This window comes from Sardina pilchardus, chromosome 18 (assembly GCF_963854185.1).
Source record: "Sardina pilchardus chromosome 18, fSarPil1.1, whole genome shotgun sequence".
In the NCBI taxonomy this organism is placed as follows: domain Eukaryota; kingdom Metazoa; phylum Chordata; class Actinopteri; order Clupeiformes; family Clupeidae; genus Sardina; species Sardina pilchardus.
Genome location: NC_085011.1, coordinates 6,088,197 through 6,108,196, shown reverse-complemented (window position 1 = coordinate 6,108,196; position 20,000 = coordinate 6,088,197). Strand labels below are relative to the sequence as shown.

The 20,000-nt window shown below is 39.4% G+C and overlaps 1 protein-coding gene across 1 annotated transcript in view; it reads left to right on the top strand.

Moving 5' to 3' along the window:
* The window catches only part of LOC134064412 (protocadherin-15-like), a 137,397-nt gene that overhangs the window by 93,866 nt on the left and 23,531 nt on the right, over positions 1 to 20,000 (top strand). The window contains 1 exon segment of the mRNA XM_062520329.1: positions 19,767 to 19,876. Coding sequence (XP_062376313.1) covers positions 19,767 to 19,876 — 110 coding nt within the window.

Sequence of the window (20,000 nt, the reverse complement as noted above, 5' to 3'; positions counted from 1 at the left end):
GAGAGTGTTGAGTGAGTGTGAGAGTGGGCGTTTGGCAGGTCAGGGGTGGCTGTAATCACCCTGTACTCTACTGACTTAGAACAATAGAGGAGAGGAGGAGAGCCTGTCTGCCTTGTGCTCTCCCACTGACACCTGCTCTTTTGCTCCTTTATTCTCTCTCTCTTTTTGTTCTCTTTCTCTCTCTCAAATTCAAAAGTTGCTTTATTGGCATGACAAATGAAAACTTGTATTGCCAAAGCAATTGGTACATGTAAAGGTAAGACGAAACAACAATTACAGAGACAAAACATATACATATACTTTAAACTGATATGGATATTTGTATAGACATACTACCTCACTGGGGTTTGTGAACAATAGTACGGTACTACAATAGTACAACAATAGTAATAGAACATAGTTTTTACATCGATTCAATAGAACTATTCATTGAGAGCAGTATGGTTACTGCTTGCATGTGGATATGGTGTATGTGAGTTCATTAGTGCGCTTGCTGTGTGTGTGTGTGTGTGTGTGTGTGTGTGTGTGTGTGTGTGTGTGTGTGTGTGTGTGTGTGTGTGTGTGTGTGTGTGTGTGTGTGTGTGTGTGTGTGTGTGTGTGTGTGTGTGTGTGTGCGTGCGTGTGTGTGTGTGTGTGTGTCTGTGCGTCTGTGTGTGTGTGCGTCTGTGTCTGTGTCTGTGTGCGTGTGTGTGTGTGTGCATGTGTGTGCGTGTGTGTGTATCACTCGCTGTCCCTCAGCTGGTGGCAGGTGAAAACGTATTGTGCAGCTATGAGACAGCTGTCCTTTTCCTCTCCTAGTAAGTACTGCAGTTTATTTAGGTTTGTTAAAGAACTGAATCCAGGGTGTTTCTTATCAAGTTTTGGAAAGTAGAGATCCCGAACTGACTGGAATGAGTTGCACTCAGTCAGAAAGTGTAGCTCTGTCTCAACAACATTGTCCTTGCACTGCTGGCATAGGCGTTCATTACTTGGGAGCCATGTTTTTTTGTGTCTACCGGTTTCAATGGCTAATCGGTGCTCACTGAGTCTATATTTTGTTAATGTTTTCCTTAAGTTTGTGTCTTTTATATTTGTTAGGTAGTCTGCTAAGACAAACCCTCTGTCCAATGTCAAGTAGCATTGCATCTTGCTTTGTGTCTTGGCTTTGGATTGCCAATATCGCCAATATTTGTCTTTTAAGATGGGAGAAATTTGTTTCATTTTAGTATGTTCAATTAGTATCTGGTCCTGACTAACAACTGTGTCTGTGTGTGTTAGGGGAGTGGAATGGTTCAAGACCAAGTTGGGAGAGGAGCTATTTCCTTTGCTCAATTCTTGGTTACGCAAGGCTTTGTGATGGAATGAGTGCTGGTCACTGAGTTTTAGGTGTTTCCAGAATTTAATTGTTCTTTTTCTAATTTTAATTAAGAGTGGGTATTGGCCTAATTCAGCTCTGCATGCATTATTTGTAGTGTGTCGGTGGACTTTAAGAATGTATTTACAGAATTCAACATGCAGAATCTCAATTGGATGTTTGTCCCATTTGTCTAGGTCTTGATTTGCCAGTGGACCCCACACCTCACTCCCGTAAAGGGCAATTGGCTCTATTACTGATTCAAATATCCTCAGCCAAATTTGAACTGGTATTTCAAAGGGTATTTGTCTTTTGATAGCATGTAAAGCCCTGCGTGCTTTGTCTCTCAGGTCATTTACAGCCATGTTGAAGGTTCCTCTGTAATTGATTCTGAGGCCAAGGTAGGTATAGTCAAGGGTATGTGCGATATCATTTGGTCCTAATTTAAATGTGTGAGATTTTCCCTGGTACTTGGAGCCTTTTTGGAAGATTAAGATCTTAGTTTTTTCCATGTTAACTGTCAGTGCCCAAGTCTTGCTAAATGTTTGGAGGAGGTCTAATTGATCCTGAAGTCCTTTGTCTGTTGGTGACAGAAGGACAAGGTCATCTGCGAAGAGCAGGAATTTGACTTTGCAGTCATACAAAGTGAGTCCAGGTGTTGGTGACTTTTCCAACATTGTTGCCAGCTCATTGATATAAAGGTTAAAAAGTGTTGGGCTTAGAGGGCAGCCCTGTCTCACTCCGCATTCCTGAGAGATATACTTAGTTCTTTTGGACCCAATTTTAATTCCACACTTAGCTCCAGAGTACATTGATTTGATAATTTCGTATGTTGAACCGCCTATGCCACTTTCCAATAATTTGTTAAATAAACCGTAATGCCAAATAGAGTCAAATGCCTTCTTGAAGTCAACGAAACAGGCAAATACTTTGTTTTTATTTTGGGTATGTTTTTCAATTATGGTTTGTAGTGTATAGATATGATCAGTCGTGCGGTGATTGGGCAGGAACCCAATTTGGGTTCGACTTAATACGCTGTGTTTCATCAGGAAGTTGAGAAGGCGTGAGTTAATGATGCTGCAGAACAACTTGCTGAGGTTGCTGTTTACACAGATACCCCTGTAGTTGTTGGGATCGAATTTATCCCCACTTTTGTAAATAGGTGTGATTAATCCAAGACTCCACATATTAGGGAAGTATCCTACACTAAGAATTATGTTGAACAATTTAAGAATGGCAGATTGATATTTTTTGGTCATTGATTTCAGCATTTCATTTAAGATGCCATCAGGGCCATATGCTGTCTTTGGCCTTAGTTTACCAATATGAGTTAAGAGCTCCTGTTGAGTGATGTGAAAGTCAAGTGGGTTTTGATACTTCTTGATTGACAGTTCTAATTTTTCTAGTTTTTTAATTATGTTTTCTTGATCTGTGTTTTGGTCAGGTTCTACTCTTTTAAAGAGTGTCTGGAAGTGGTTAGTCCATGTATTTCCGTCTTGTATCACTAATTCTTGATGCTTTGCTTTTTTCAGATGATTCCAATTTTTCCAAAAAGTATTAGTATTTATTGATTCTTCAATCAGTGTAAGTTGATTGCAGGTATATTGGGCTTTTTTAGCTCTGAGTGTGCGTTTATATTGTCTTAATGACTCAGAGTATAACAGTCGAATTGATTTATCATTTGGGTTTCTATGTTTCTGGTTAGACAGGTTGCGGAGGTCTGTTCTTATTGCTTGACATTCTGCATCAAACCAAGTGTCCTCTTTTTTAGGTCTTGGTTTTGTTCTTGATCTTTTTAATTTGGCCTTTTCAGCAGTCTTTTCAAATATGATGTTTAATTCTTCTACAGCCTGATTGATACCCTCCTTACTATGGGTATAAGGAGTATCTAAGAAGGAGTTTAGATGAATTTGGATGTCATGACTGACTGTGGCTTTCTTGAATTCTTCTGAACTGTTTTCAGTCCATCGGAACGATCTTTTGACTGGAAACAGCTTACTGGGCAGTGGTTTAGGGGTGTCAACTTCTGTTGTTTTTATGAACACAGTAATTTGGCTGTGATCCGAAAGGGGGGTTAGAGGCTTTACAGTGAATGCTCTAATTGACAAGGGATCTATGTCACTTATTGCATAGTCCACTGTGCTGTCTCCAAGGGGTGAGCAGAACGTGTGTCTTCCAAAGGTGTCTCCTCTTGTCCTACCATTGATGATGTATAGACCAAGACAGCGGCAAAACTGTAGGAGTTCTCTGCCATGTTTGTTAATAATTGGGTCACAGTTCTTTCTGTAAGTATGGGTAGAGCTATTTGTTATATCAAGTGAGTTATAAATGTAGTTGTTGCCATCCTCATTGATAAAGTCATCTAAGGTGCCTGTGCGTGCATTCAGGTCTCCACAAATAAGAATATTTCCCTGGGCCTGGAAATGGCTGGTTTCTGTCTCTAATGTAGAGAAGGTGTCTTCAGTATAATAGGGAGATTCATAAGGGGGGATGTATGCTGCACAGAGAAAAAGGTCTTTCTGTGTGTTTAAAATATCTCTCTTAATTTTTAGCCATACATGGTATTTTCCAGTTTTCATTACAGTTATATGTCTATCTAATTTTGATTTATACCAAATGACTAGACCTCCCGAGTTTCTGCCTTGCTGTACACCGCTGAGTTTCTGTGAAGGTATTACTATATCTTTGTGGTCTGGGGGACAGTGAGTGATATCTTTGTGCCATGTTTCCAATAATATAAGTATGTCAATATCTCTGATACTGTTTTGGAATTCTCTATTTTCACATTTAAGGCCAAAGGTTGATGAGTTCAGTCCTTGAATATTCCAAGTGCTAATGGAAAGGCAGGTCATAACATTGAAAACCAACAATTACATGTTCACTATGAGAAAAACCTTTCAGAAAACAGAACATTTAAAATGGGACATTATATTATCTAGACATGAATACAAAATGGATTTATGCATCTTTCAGCTTTTTTTTTTTTTTTTTTTTTTAAATGAGTTTAGAACAGATGTAGTGGAGCATCTGTTTGATCTCACCCATCTGTAGAGGGTCTTTCCCTTTCAGCATCTCTGCGTGGCTGCGCTGCAGTTTGGGTGGCTCATTGCTGGACTGCGTTGTTGGATGGTGGTTCGGCCAGGCGAGCGAGGTGTGGTGGGTTTGGTCAAGATGGTCAGGTCTGGCGGGGAGTTGGTGGCTGAGATGGGCAGGTTCAGGCATGTGGTGGTCAGTGGTGGACCGGTCTCTGGGGCCAGTGGATGGGGGGGGGTGGGCTGTTTGGGGCTGCAGGTGTGGTGGGTGGTCCTGATCGGAGCGGGTGTGCTGGGTTGGTCTTAGGTAGCGGTCCTGGTCTGCTCTGTGTGTTGTAGGCTTGTCGGTTCTCTTAGCCTCAGTTGTTGGGGACTGGGCCTGGTGGAATGCTTCCCTTGACTGGTGATTTGGTTGTTGTGGTTCGGTCGGTTTGTGGTACAGGGGTTCCTGCCTCATTGGATGGTTATGTGCACCTGTATTCCTGTGGTTGGGCCATGGGTGGGGAATAGGTAGTCTGGCTGTAGTGGGGAGGTGTCTATTAAGTGCTATATCTTTTAATATTTTTGCCAATTTCCCAACTGATCTCTTACTTAAATGACGGTGGTCATATAGGTCCTGTGTGGAGATGTTGAGGTGGTGAGCCACATGGACGTTGGGAAGATGAGTACAGCCTCTGGAGATGTCAGCATTCACTCTATGGATTGTTGCTGGATGGATGTCTTTTCAGGGTAGGAGGGTTGAGATGGTGATTCTGGAGTTGGGGAAAAGGTTGGATGCTTTGGTTGCCAGTCTGCTGAGGATGTTTCCCACTTGCTCTTGTTCATTTCTCAGGTCGTTGGTGCCGGTGTGTATCAGTATGTGAGGTGGTGTGCCGAATTCAGGATCAGAGAGGTGACGAAAGGCATCATCAATTCTTGGGCTCCAGATTTTGGATACTCTCTGTCCGGGGAAAAGTTTCTGTTCTTGGAGAAATTTTCCATTGGAGTCAATGAGAATGGCCACCTCGGCGTCTTTGTCCAGTTTGACTGGTGTATGTGTGTCTTTTCTTTTGGAGGGGGTGAGGTGGTTGTTACAGTCCAGTGGTGGGACAGCGGTGCTCTCTTCAATGGCCGGTGGGGCTGGTTGGCTGTAGGTGGGTGATGGAAGACAGTTCTGTGTGGTGTCGGGGGTTGGGGGGGGTTGTGGTGTTTTCAAAGATTCAATTATTCCATCTTTTAGGCAGAGCTCCTCTCTGAGAATTGCAAGTTCTTTTTTCATTTCCTGTTGGATCATAGCAATGTCATTTCCAAGTGTGTCTTTAAGTTCTGTGAGCTCTTTGTGTAGTTTTCCTCTGTCTTGGATCAGTTCCTCAATTTGCCTCTGTGCTTGGCTTAGCTGGACTTTTAAAGGGTCCATGTGGCAGTTGTTGGATGTGTATTTTTCAACTTTTCCCCCTAGCTCCACTACTTCTACTTCTATTAGGGAGATGTTGTTTCTCAGCTGCATTATTGTGGTTTCAAGGTCAAGGCTTTCAGGGGTGGCAGCAGACAAATGTGGAGTGGAACTGACCAAGCGAGCCTGACCAGTGGGTGGTGGTACAAGAGTCTCTGTATACGCAGGGATTTGTTTGGTTATTTCTGTTTCGGATTCTGATTGGTGTTTTAATGTGCCGAATGCGTTTTCAAAGGAGCTGAGGGCAGCTTGGTTACCCTGTATCATAACTGTGCCAGTGTTGTAGATATTTATAGTGAGAAACCTGCTGTCTTTACTTTCGTCGTCAAAAACACTAATTTGACGTCCTTTGCAGATCCCTTTTTTGGTGATGTGTTCAAAGTGTTTACAAAAAGCTGCATGCCATGCATTGGTGTTGTCTGTGTAAAACAGCAGATTGGTAGTGACTATTTTGCCTTTAGATTGATGGCAATCTTTGTACAGAGTCTCTGGGTTTTCTTTCTGTAGCTTTAATCTGTATTGCTGTCTGTTATGCTCTGAGCGAACGTCTGCAGGATATTCAAAACAACGTGAGCTACACTGTGTGGTCATTTTGCTACAGTGTATCAAATGATTGGAACAGGCTCCGATGTTTCAACAACCAATCAGGAAGTGGCAGTCCAACGGTTGTTTACGGAGTGTTCTATGAGGGAAGGCTAGGCTAACTACAGGCTAGCTAGCGATTGCTAACTTTTCGTTTGTTAGCAAACTTTATGGAGAATATTGAGGGAATCGCTAAGTATTTTCCTTCCGAATTGTGTAGGAATTTATTCCGAGTCAATAAAGCAGCAGTTTGCTTACCTCAGTTTGAGTCTGTGAATTCGTTTGTTATTAGAGTGCATGAAAAATGCACTCTATTGTTATTCCAATTATTACAGTGCATGAAAATGCACTGTACTGTTCTTCCTATTCTTCTTATTATTACAGTGCATGGAAATGCACTGTACTGTTCTTCCAAAACTTCTTCTTCTTCTTCTTCTTATTATTCCGCTGATCAAATTCATTTTTTCTATTCAGCTTGAACCGTTTAACTTAGAAACTTCATTCAAACGTCGCAACGTAGGTCTTAAATAGGGGAATGCTGCTATGTATTTTTCAACTTTGTAACTTTTATACTTTTTAAACTATAAATTAAAAACTATTACAAATTTCCCCATAGACTTAACATTGGCCTCTATGACATCACAATCGGATCATTAAGCAATTAGAATCTTATGCCAGGTGGCAAGCCCCACCTGCAGCAGCCCTCTCTCTCTCAGGCTTTATGGCTATGGCTATGGCTATGGCTATGGCTATGGCTATGGCTATGGCTATGGTTATTTAGCAGACGCCTTTGTCCAAAGCGACATACAAATAAATAACAATACAAATTAAATTAACAGTGAACAATTACAAACTAGGGAGAATAGTAATATTATCAGTAAAACAATAATTTTAAGCACTAACCTAATGAGAAATAAAACAGTGAAATGAGAATAGCAATCAAATAAGTCACTCAGTTAATTATATATAATAATAATAACTAAAGCATGGTATGGCTAAATTTAAGGACAATAGCAAAATAAATTTCAAATTCTATCAATAGACAAATTATAACAAAACAATACATTATACAAACCATAACACATCACAAACTCAAAGGACTAAGTGCATATTAAATAAATATGCCTTAAGACCCCTCTTAAAAGATCCAAAGCTGTTGCTGGAACGGAGAGCACTGGGCAACTCATTCCACCAACACGGAACCACTGAAGAATAGGATCTACAATTTGACCTAGCATGTATGGTTGGTCGACATAACAGACGCTCCTCAGAAGATCGCAATGGGCGGTTGGGAATGTACATCGTGATTAAAGAACTGAAGTAGCTGGGAGCAGATCCAGTCAGTGTCCTATAGGCCAGAGTGAGAGATTTAAATTTAATTCTGGCTACTATAGGGAGCCAGTGGAGAGTAACTAGGAGAGGGGTTACATGTGTCCTCTTTGGCTGATTGAAGACCAGTCGTGCTGCAGCATTCTGAATCAACTGTAGTGGTCTTAATACACAAGCAGGTAGGCCAGCTAACAGAGAATTACAGTAGTCCAGCTTGGAGATAACCATTGCCTGTACAAGAAGCTGAGTGGAATCTTGTGTCAGATAAGGTCTGATCTTCCTAATGTTGTACAGGGTATACCGACATGACTTTGCAATTGAGGCAACATGCTCAGAGAAAGTAAGTTGGTCATCAATTATGACACCCAAGTTACGTGCCGATCTGGTTGGAGTCAGTGAGGATGAATCAAGCTGGATATTGATCTGTTGGGGAATAGCTGTTTTTGCTGGAAACACCAAGAGCTCAGTTTTGGAAAGATTAAGCTGAAGGTGCTGATCCTTCATCCAGATTGAAATGTCCTTCAGGCATGCAGAGATCCGATGGGAAACACTAGAGTCCTCAGGTGGGAAGGATAGGAAAAGTTGAGTGTCGTCCGCATAGCAATGATATTCAAATCCATGAGAGCGAATAATCCCACCTAAAGAAGTGGTGTAAATAGAGAAAAGGAGGGGCCCTAATACTGATCCTTGGGGGACTCCTGTAGTGAGGTCATGAGACTTTGATATCTGTCCCTGCCAAGACACGCTAAAAGAACGCCCTTTAAGGTAAGACTTGAACCAGTCAAGAGCTTTCCCAGAAATTCCCAGTTCATATAGTGTAGAAAGGAGAATGTCATGGTTAACCGTATCAAAGGCTGCAGATAAATCTAACAGAATTAACACTGATGACTGAGCAGAGGACTTAGCTACTCTCAATGCTTCAGTCACAGATAGAAGAGCAGTTTCAGTAGAATGACCACTCTTGAAACCAGACTGCATAGGGTCTAGTAGGTTATTCTGATAGAGGAAGTCACACATTTGCTTGAAGACCACTTTCTCCAAAACCTTTGACAAGAAAGGAAGAAGGGAGACAGGTCTGTAGTTCTTCACATCAGTTGAATTAAGTGTACTTTTCTTCAGCAAAGGCGTAATTCTTGCCTGTTTAAAAGAAGAAGGAACTATTCCAGAACTGAGTGAAGTATTAAATACATGTGTGACTGCCGGTATAATAGCGGGTGCTATAGACTGCAGGAGAGTAGACGGGACAGGATCCAAAGGGCATGTTGTTGGACGGCTTCGCTGAAGCAGTTGAGAGACCGCTTCCTCATCAAGAGGAGAGAAAAAGTCCAATGATGGCATCATGCTAACACCAGGCAGAGTCCTTCTTATAGGGTCATCAAACTGAGCACTTATCTTAGCAACTTTCTCAGTGAAAAATGTTGCAATGCTTTAAGCATACAATCTCACTGTGAAGACTACATATCCTGTTAACTGTTTCCTCTTTCCACAACTGTTTCAAAATAAAAGTCCTCACTGCAATAATACACTATTAAATCATTTAACCATTGAAACTACTCAACTATATAACTGTTCAACCATTCCAACTGTCAGTTATCATCAACTATGCCTCCAGTCAACTACATGAGACCTCCATGCACCTAGCAACCAACATAGCAACCATCAAAATTAAGCGTTTATGACCGTCTCCATAGCAACCAACCTGATTTTACTACAGTAACTTCTTTATTCCTGATAGTGGCAGCCATGGATACCCCATCAGCAAATGTTTCAAAATAAAAGTCCTCAGTACCAAGTTAGCTAGTTAGCATGGTTAGCATAGTTAACATTGTTAGCATAGTTAGCATTTTTAACATAACTGCTAAAAATGATTAGCTAAGTTAGCTAATCAACCTGGTTAGCATTGTTAGCATAGTTAACATTGTTAGCATTTTTAGCATAACTGCTAAAAATGATTAGCTAAGTTAGCTAAGCTAACTTAGCTAATCATTAGCTAAGTTAGCTAATCAACGTGGTTAGCATTGTTAGCATAGTTAGCATTGTTAGCATAGTTAGCATTTTTAACATTACTGCTAGAAATCATTAGCCAAGTAAACCAATCAACCTGGTTATCATTGTTAGCATTGTTAACATTTTAGAATACCTGTTAGAAATCATTAGTTAAGTTAGAACAGGAATGTTTAAGCTTTAAAATGTCTACCTAAACACTATCAACTCTCTTTAAACTATGCAACCACCATGTTTACCCTAGCTACACCTTAGTAGCCATATCTACATTATCTATCTATATTTTTTTTTGCATTTTCATGCACTGGTAATTCCTTGGAATTGCATTTCTAGTTATTATTAAACTTCTTCTTCTAACGCTCGCAATTCAGCTTCAACCGTTTAACGTAGAAACTTCATTCAAACTTTGTTGCGTAGGTCTTGCTTATGCCATATGTGCTTTATATTTTTCAACTTTGTAACTTTTATACTTTTTAAACTATTAGTTAAAAACTATCACCATTTCCCCCATAGACTTAACATTGCTCATTATGACATCACGGCAGCAATTAGAATGTTACCCCAGCTGGTCAGCCACCTGGGCACCAACTGTCAGTTTCTCTCAGGCTCCTCTCTGAAGACTACATATTCTGTTCCCCTGTATCCTCTGCGCACAACAGTATCAAAATAAGTCCTCCTAATTCCATCCAACTTTATATCCATTCATCTTCTTCAAACCATTCACTCATCCACCCATTCTAAACAGTCTGCCTATCAACAACATCAATTAGACGCTCTACATTGAACTTTTAAACAATCTACTCTGTCTCAGGCTGGCTCTCTTAAGACTAGCCAGTTAAATTGATTACACCTGTATCTGTATCCACTACTCTCAGTAGAGAGCTGTGTCTCTCCATTCTACAAGAATATAAGGCACATTCCATCCAACATTCTATCCATTCATCTTCTTCAGACCATTCACTCATCCACCCATTAAACTGTCTATCAACATCTATTAAACAATCTGTCTAACATCCATTAAACATTCTATCTATCAACATTAATTAGACTATCTACATACAACTTTTAAAGTATTTACTGTGGGTCCCTCTCAAGCAGCGTTTATATGTCCTCCCTCGATCCTCGATCCTCAATGATCTACATAAAGAAAGATAGAAGAAGGGCTAGACTATCCCATTGTTGCCGCTCCATCATTCTTTATGTAGATCAGTGAGGAGCGAGAGAGGACGCATAAACGCTATGAGAAGCACCTTCTGTCTCAGGCTTTAAGCATACAATCTCATTAAGACTACAGATCCTGTTTCACTACTTCCTCTGTCCACAACTGTTTCAAAATAAAGGTCCTCACTGCAATAATACACTATTAAATAATTTAACCATTGAAACTACTCAACTATTGAACTGTTCAACCATTCCAACTGTCAGTTATCATCCACTATGCCTCCAGTCAACTACATGAAACCTCCATGTACCTAGCAACCAACATAGCAACCATTAAAAAGTGTTTATGACCGTTTCCATAGCAACCAACATGATTATACTGCAGTAACTTCTTGTTTCCTGATAGTGGCCACCATGGATACCCTAGCAACAAATGTTTCAAAATAAAAGTCCTCACTAGCAAGTTAGCTAGTTACCATGGTTAGCATAGTTAGCATTGTTAGCATAGTTAGCATTTTTAGCATAACTGCAAAAAATCATCAACTAAGTTAGCTAATTAACCTGGTTAGCATTGTTAGCAAATTTAGCATTGTTAGCATAGTTAGCATTTTTAGCATTACTGCTAGAAATCATCGGTTAAGTTAGCTAATCAACCTGGTTAGCATTGTTAGCATTGCTAGCATAGTAAGCATTTTTAGCGTAACTGCTAGAAATCATTAGCTAAGTTAGCTAATCAACATTTTAACATGAATAGAAATCATTAGTTAAGTTAGAACTGGAACGTTTCATCTTTAAACTGTCTACCTTCACACTATCAACTCTCTGTAAACTATGCAACCACCATGTTTACCCTAGCTACACCTTAGTAACCATATCTACATTATCTATCTATTTTTGCATTTTCATGCACTGGTAATTCCTTGGAATTGCATTTCTAGTTCTTATTACAGTGCATGAAAATGCACTGTACTGTTCTTCCTAGGCTTTTTATTAAACTTCTTCTTCTAACGCTCGCAATTCAGCTTCAACCGTTTAACGTAGAAACTTCATTCAAACGTTGTTGCGTAGGTCTTGCTTATGCCATGTGTGCTTTGTATTTTTCAACTTTGTAACTTTTATACTTTTTGAACTATTAAATAAAAACTATTAACAATTTCCCCATAGACTTAACATTGCTCATTATGACATCACGGCAGCAATTAGAATGTTACCCCAGCTGGTCAGCCACCTGGGCACCAACTGTCAGTTTCTCTCAGGCTTCAAGCTTACAATCTCTCTGAAGACTACATATTCTGTTCCCCTGTATCCTCTGCGCACAACAGTATCAAAATAAGTCCTCATAATTCCATCCAACTTTATATCCATTCATCTTCTTCAAACCATTCACTCATCCACCCATTCTAAACAGTCTGCCTATCAACATCAATTAGACGCTCTACATTCAACTTTTAAACAATCTACTCTGTCTCAGGCTGGCTCTCTTAAGACTAGCCAGTTAAATTGATTACACCTGTATCTGTATCCACTACTCTCAGTAGAGAGCTGTGTCTCTCCATTCTACAAGAATATAAGGCACATTCCATCCAACATATATCCATTCATCTTCTTCAGACCATTCACTCATCCACCCATTAAACTGTCTATCAACATCTATTAAACAATCTGTCTATCAACATCCATTAAACTCTCTGTCTATCAACATTAATTAGACTATCTACATTCAACTTTTAAATTATTTACTCTGTCTCAGGCTTTAAGAGTAGGCTACACTCTGGCTCTCTTAAGACTAGCCAGTTAAATTGATTACACCTGTGTCAACTACTCTCAGAGAGCTGTATCAGTGTCTCTCTTAACAAGAATATAAGGCACATTCCATCCAACCTTCTATCCATTCATCTTCTTCAGACCATTCACTCATCCACCCATTAAACTGTCAATCAATATATTAAACAATCTGCCTATCAACATCCATTAAACATTCTGTCTATCAACATTAATTAGACTATCTACATACAACTTTTAAAGTATTTACTGTGGGTCCCTCTCAAGCAGCGTTTATATGTCCTCCCTCGCTCCTCGATCCTCAATGATCTACATAAAGAAAGATAGAAGAAGGGCTAGACTATCCCATTGTTGCCGCTCCATCATTCTTTATGTAGATCAGTGAGGAGCGAGAGAGGATGCGTAAACGCTATATGAGAGGCACCTTCTGTCTCAGGCTTTAAGCATACAATCTCATTAAGACTACAGATCCTGTTTCACTACTTCCTCTGTCCACAACTGTTTCAAAATAAAGGTCCTCACTGCAATAATACACTATTAAATCATTTAACCATTGAAACTGTTCAACCATTCCAACTGTCAGTTATCATCCACTATGCCTCCAGTCAACTACATGAAACCTCCATGTACCTAGCAACCAACATAGCAACCATTAAAATTAAGTGTTTATGACCGTTTCCATAGCAACCAACATGATTATACTGCAGTAACTTCTTGTTTCTTGATAGTGGCCACCATGGATACCCTAGCAACAAATGTTTCAAAATAAAAGTCCTCACTAGCAAGTTAGCTAGTTAGCATAGTTAGCATTTTTAGCATAACTGCAAAAAATCATCAACTAAGTTAGCTAATCAACCTGGTTAGCATTATTAGCAAATTTAGCATTGTTAGCATTTTTAGCATTACTGCTAGAAATCATCAGTTAAGTTAGCTAATCAACCTGGTTAGCATTGTTAGTAAAGTTATCATTGCTAGCATAATTAGCATTTTTAGCGTAACTGCTAGAAATCATTACCTAAGTTAGCTAATCAACATTTTAACATGAATAGAAATCATTAGTTAAGTTAGAGCTGGAATGTTTCATCTTTAAACTGTCTACCTTCACACTATCAACTCTCTGTAAACTATGCAACCACCATGTTTACCCTAGCTACACCTTAGCAACCACATCTACATTATCTATCTATTTTTGCATTTTCATGCACTGGTAATTCCTTGGAATTGCATTTCTAGTCTTTATTTTTCTTCTTCTAACGCTCGCAATTCAGCTTCAACCGTTTAACGTAGAAACTTCATTCAAACGTTGTTGCGTAGGTCTTGCTTATGCCATGTGTGCTTTGTATTTTTCAACTTTGTAACTTTTATACTTTTTGAACTATTAAATAAAAACTATTAACAATTTCCCCATAGACTTAACATTGCTCATTATGACATCACGGCAGCAATTAGAATGTTACCCCAGCTGGTCAGCCACCTGGGCACCAACTGTCAGTTTCTCTCAGGCTTTTAGCAGACAATCTCTCTGAAGACTACATATTCTGTTCCCCTGTATCCTCTGCGCACAACAGTATCAAAATAAGTCCTCCTAATTCCATCCAACTTTATATCCACTCATCTTCTTCAAACCATTCACTCATCCACCCATTCTAAACAGTCTGCCTATCAACATCAATTAGACGCTCTACATTCAACTTTTAAACAATCTACTCTGTCTCAGGCTGGCTCTCTTAAGACTAGCCAGTTAAATTGATTACACCTGTATCTGTATCCACTACTCTCAGTAGAGAGCTGTGTCTCTCCATTCTACAAGAATATAAGGCACATTCCATCCAACATTCTATCCATTCATCTTCTTCAGACCATTCACTCATCCACCCATTAAACTGTCTATCAACATCTATTAAACAATCTGTCTATCAACATCCATTAAACTCTCTGTCTATCAACATTAATTAGACTATCTACATTCAACTTTTAAATTATTTACTCTGTCTCAGGCTTTAAGAGTACACTCTGGCTCTCTTAAAGGGATATTCCGCCATTTTTGGAAATACGCTCATTTTCCACCTCCCCTCGAGCAAAACAATCGATATTTACCTTGTTCCCGTTCATCCAGCCATTCTGTGAGTCTGGTGATACAACTTTTAGCTTCAGCCTAGCATAGATCACTGAATCGGATTAGACCATTAGCTTCTCGCCTGCTAGCTTCATGTTTAAAAGTGACTAAGATTTCTGATAATTTTCCCATTTAAAACGTGTGTCCTCTCAAGTTAGAAAGTGCAATAAGACCAACTGAAAATGAAACCTGGCGTTTTTCTAGGCTGATTTGACATGGAACTACACTCCCATCTGGCGTAATAATCAAGGCAACTTGCAAACGTACCATAGGCGCAGTGATATCGTATGCAGCATCTGAAAATAGTCCCCATAGACATCAAGCAGTAGTAGTGCCAGTAGCTGCAAGTTGCCTTGATTATTACGCCAGATGAGAATGTAGTTCCATGTCAAATTAGCCTAGAAAAACGGCAGGGTTCATTTTCAGTTGGTCTTATTGCACTTTCTAACTTGAGAGGACACACGTTTTAAATGGGAAAATTACCAGAAATATTGGTCACTTTTAAACATGAAGCTAGCAGGCGAGAAGCTAATGGTCTAATCCAATTCAATGATCTATGCTAGGCTGGAGCTAAAAGTTGTATCGCCAGACTCACAGAATGGCTGGATGAACGGGAACAAGGTAAATATCGATTGTTTTGCTCGAGGGAAGGTGGAAAATGAGCGTATTTCCACAAATGGCGGAATATCCCTTTAAGACTAGCCAGTTAAATGGATTACACCTGTGTCAACTACTCTCAGAGAGCTGTATCAGTGTCTCTCTTAACAAGAATATAAGGCACATTCCATCCAACCTTCTATCCATTCATCTTCTTCAGACCATTCACTCATCCACCCATTAAACTGTCAATCAATATCTATTAAACAATCTGCCTATCAACATCCATTAAACATTCTGTCTATCAACATTAATTAGACTATCTACATACAACTTTTAAAGTATTTACTGTGGGTCCCTCTCAAGCAGCGTTTATATGTCCTCCCTCGCTCCTCGATCCTCAATGATCTACATAAAGAAAGATAGAAGAAGGGCTAGACTATCCCATTGTTGCCGCTCCATCATTCTTTATGTAGATCAGTGAGGAGCGAGAGAGGACGCGTAAACGCTATATGAGAGGCACCTTCTGTCTCAGGCTTTAAGCATACAATCTCATTAAGACTACAGATCCTGTTTCACTACTTCCTCTGTCCACAACTGTTTCAAAATAAAGGTCCTCACTGCAATAATACACTATTAAATCATTTAACCATTGAAACTACTCAACTATTGAACTGTTCAACCATTCCAACTGTCAGTTATCATCCACTATGCCTCCAGTCAACTACATGAAACCTCCATGTACCTAGCAACCAACATAGCAAGCATTAAAATTAAGTGTTTATGACCGCTTCCATAGCAACCAACATGATTATACTGCAGTAACTTCTTGTTTCCTGATAGTGGCCACCATGGATACCCTAGCAACAAATGTTTCAAAATAAAAGTCCTCACTAGCAAGTTAGCTAGTTAGCATGGTTAGCATAGTTAACATTGTTAGCATTGTTAGCATTTTTAGCATAACTGCAAAAAATTACCAACTAAGTTAGCTAATCAACCTGGTTAGCATTGTTAGCAAATTTAGCATTGTTAGCATAGTTAGCATTACTGCTAGAAATCATCGGTTAAGTTAGCTAATCAACCTGGTTAGCATTGTTAGTAAAGTTAGCATTGCTAGCATAATAAGCATTTTTAGCGTAACTGCTAGAAATCATTAGCTAAGTTAGCTAATCAACATTTTAACATGAATAGAAATCATTAGTTAAGTTAGAACTGGAATGTTTCATCTTTAAACTGTCTACCTTCACACTATCAACTCTCTGTAAACTATGCAACCACCATGTTTACCCTAGCTACACCTTAGTAACCATATCTACATTATCTATCTATTTTTGCATTTTCATGCACTGGTAATTCCTTGGAATTGCATTTCTAGTTAGAGTGCATGAAAAATGCACTCTATTGTTCTTCCAACTATTCTTATTATTTTTCTTCTAACGAATTTATGCGTTTAATGCGGCTTCAACGGTTTAACTTTGAAACTTCATTCAAACTGTGTTGCGTAGATCTCACTTAGGTGACTTCAGCTATATATTGTTCAACTTTGAAACTTTTAAACTTTTTAAACTATTTAATTAAAACTATCAAAATTTCCCCATAGACTTAACATTATGATTATGACATCACCGATTAGAATCCTATGCCAGAACTCTCTCTCCCAGGCTTTTAGAATCCTATACCAGAACTCTCAGGCTTCTGGAATCCTACTGTATGCCAGAACTCTCTCTCTCTCAGGCTTTTAAGCATGCAGTCTGGCTCTAATAAGACTACAGATCCTGTTCAACTGTTCCCTGTGCCCAAAACTGTTTCAAAATAAAAATCCTCACTACCATAATTCACTATCAAATCGTTCAACCATTTAAACTACTCAACTATTTAACTGTTCAGCCATTTTAACTGTCAGTTGTCATCAACTGTTTCAGCTACTCAACTATTTAAACTGCTCAACTATTTAACTGTTTGGCTATTCAACCTGTCAGTTTTCATCAACTATGACTCCCTCCAACTGTTTCTACTACCTGAAACTAAATTCACTATTAATTAATTCAACTATTTAAACTACTCAACTATTTAACTGTTTGGCTATTCCAACTGTCAGTTTGCATCAACTATGACTCCCTCCAACTGTTTCTACTGCCTGAAACTGTTTCAAAATAAAAGTCTTCACTAAAATAATTCACTATTAATTAATCCAATTATTTAAACTACTCATCTATTTAAACTGCTCAACTATTAACTGCTCAACTATTAAGTGTTTGGCTATAACTGTCCGTTTTCATCAACTATGATTCCCTCCAACTGTTTTTACTGCCTGAAACTGTTTCAAAATAAAAGTCCTCACTCAAATAATTTACTATTAATTAATTCAACTATTTAAACTATTCAACTATTTAACTTTTCAGCCATTCTAACTGTCAGTTGTCATCAACTATGACTCCCTCCAACTGTTTCTACTGCCTGAAACTGTGTCTTAATGAAAGTCCTTACTACAATTATTCATAATTAAAGAATAAACATTTAAACTGCTCAATTAATCAACTGTTCAGCCATTTTAACTGCCAGTTGTCTTCAACTATGACTCCCACCACATATTTCCTCTGCCCACAACTGTTTCAAAATAAGTCATCAGTGCCATAAATCCGTATTTAATCATTTAACTATTTAAACTATGCAACTATTTAACTCTTTAGCCATTCCGAATTACAGTTGTTATCAGCTACGTATCCCACCAACAGTTTCCTCTGCCCACAGCTGTTTCAAAATAAAAGTCCTCACTAGAATAATTCACTATTAATTAATTCAATTATTTAAACTACTCAACTGTTTAACTTTTTGCCCATTCCAACTGTTAATTGTCATCAACTATGATTTCGATCAACCTTTTCTCTACTTCACCTTTATCTTTGTGCTTGAATGATATTTGAAACATTATCTAACAATACTTTATTGAACAGAAATGTTTACGTTTTCATGCACTCGTAATTCCCTGGAATTGCTTTCTCTAGTTGTTACTGCTAGTAGTTAGCTCGCTAGTTAAAAGGCTAGCGTTTTCCCCTCCTTTGCTGTCTTTTTCCAGATAGATGGGTAGGGTAGTTGTTTTCGCTAGTAGTTGTTTTTACAGTCGTATTTGGTTGACCAAAGGTTCGTCATGCCATCGTTTCTGTTATTTATCCCTGTTAGCTTGAATCTTCCTGAAGCTAGTCCTCTTCAATGGGGTCTTGAGCTGTGTGTAGCTTACGCTTGATAGTGTTAGCTGGCTTGTAGAAACTTCCGTTGCTTTGGTAATCCATCCAGTGTCGTCCAGCTCAATTTGAAAAAAATAAACGATGTCAATATGTAATAATTGCGCTTAAGATGCTTTTTGATGGGTTTTTGAAAGGTTTTTGAAAGGTTTAACTCATTGTATAACAAGTAAATTGTCAAATTTTCAGGAGCTTCTGTAATCCATGACTCAGTGGAACACTCGACTCGAACACTCTCTCTCTCTCTCTCTCTCTCTCTCTCTCTCTCTCTTTCTTTCTCTCTCTCTCTCTCTCTTTCTCTCTCTCTCTCTCTCTTTTTTTTCTCTCTCTCTCTCTCTCTCTCTCTCTCTCTCTTTCTCTCTCGCTCTCTCTCTCTCTCTCAATTTTTCAATTCAATTCAATTCAATAAAGCTTTATTGGCATGAAAGTTTCATCAACAATATTGCCAAAGCTCAATTACATGTACACGTAAGGGGTTAAAGAAAATAAATAAACTGTGTAATTAACGTATAAGAGGACATAAAAGTAGACTCTCTCTCTGTCTCTCTCTCTCTCTCTCTGTCTCTCTGTCACTCAGTGGTGTTGTTGTTTTGAGAGCCTGAGAGCATCTCTAATGGCAGCTACTGATCTCATGTGGAAGTGTTTTGACAGCTGAGACAGATGGAGAGAGATCGAGACAGAAGAGTGACTGTCTGGGTGTGTGTAGGTGAATCTGTGTGTGTATGTATGTGTGTGTGTGTGTATATATGTGTATGTGTGTATGTGTGTGTGTGTGTGTGTGTGTGTGTGGCTGCACCGGTGCGCTGTGAAGAGAGACCTCATTGGCACTCTGAGTATCAACTCCTAGTGATGATCACGGCTGTGTGGGCCCTGACACAGATAGAATGAGGGAGGAAGAGAGAGAGAGAGAGAGAGAGAGAGAGAGAGAGAGAGAAGGATAGAGGTAGAAAGAGAGGGGAGAGATGTCTTTCTCCACTCCAGTCAGTGTCATGCAGAATGAGCGTTTCGTCTGTGGCTGTTGCACTTGTTGTCACATACTCAAATGCACTTTCTTTGTTTTTCTTATTTCTCTCTCTGCCACCTCTATCTTTCCATCTCTCTCTGACCCCTCCATCTCTCTCTCTTCCCTCCCTCCTTCTCTATCCCTCCCTCCCAGGTTCCCCCCGGTCAGTGAGAATGCCCCGGTGCGTACAGCTGTGGGCCTCATCCTGGCCGCAGCCATCAACACCACCATCTTCTACTCCATCGTAGGGGGCAATGAGCAAGGTGAGTGGCCCTGCGTGCTGTGGCCAGACTAGGCCTCTCTCTGCAGGGGCAGCCGTGGTCTACTGGTTAGGCTTTTGGGCTTGTGACCGGAGGGTTGCCGGTTCGATCCCCGACCAGTCCACGG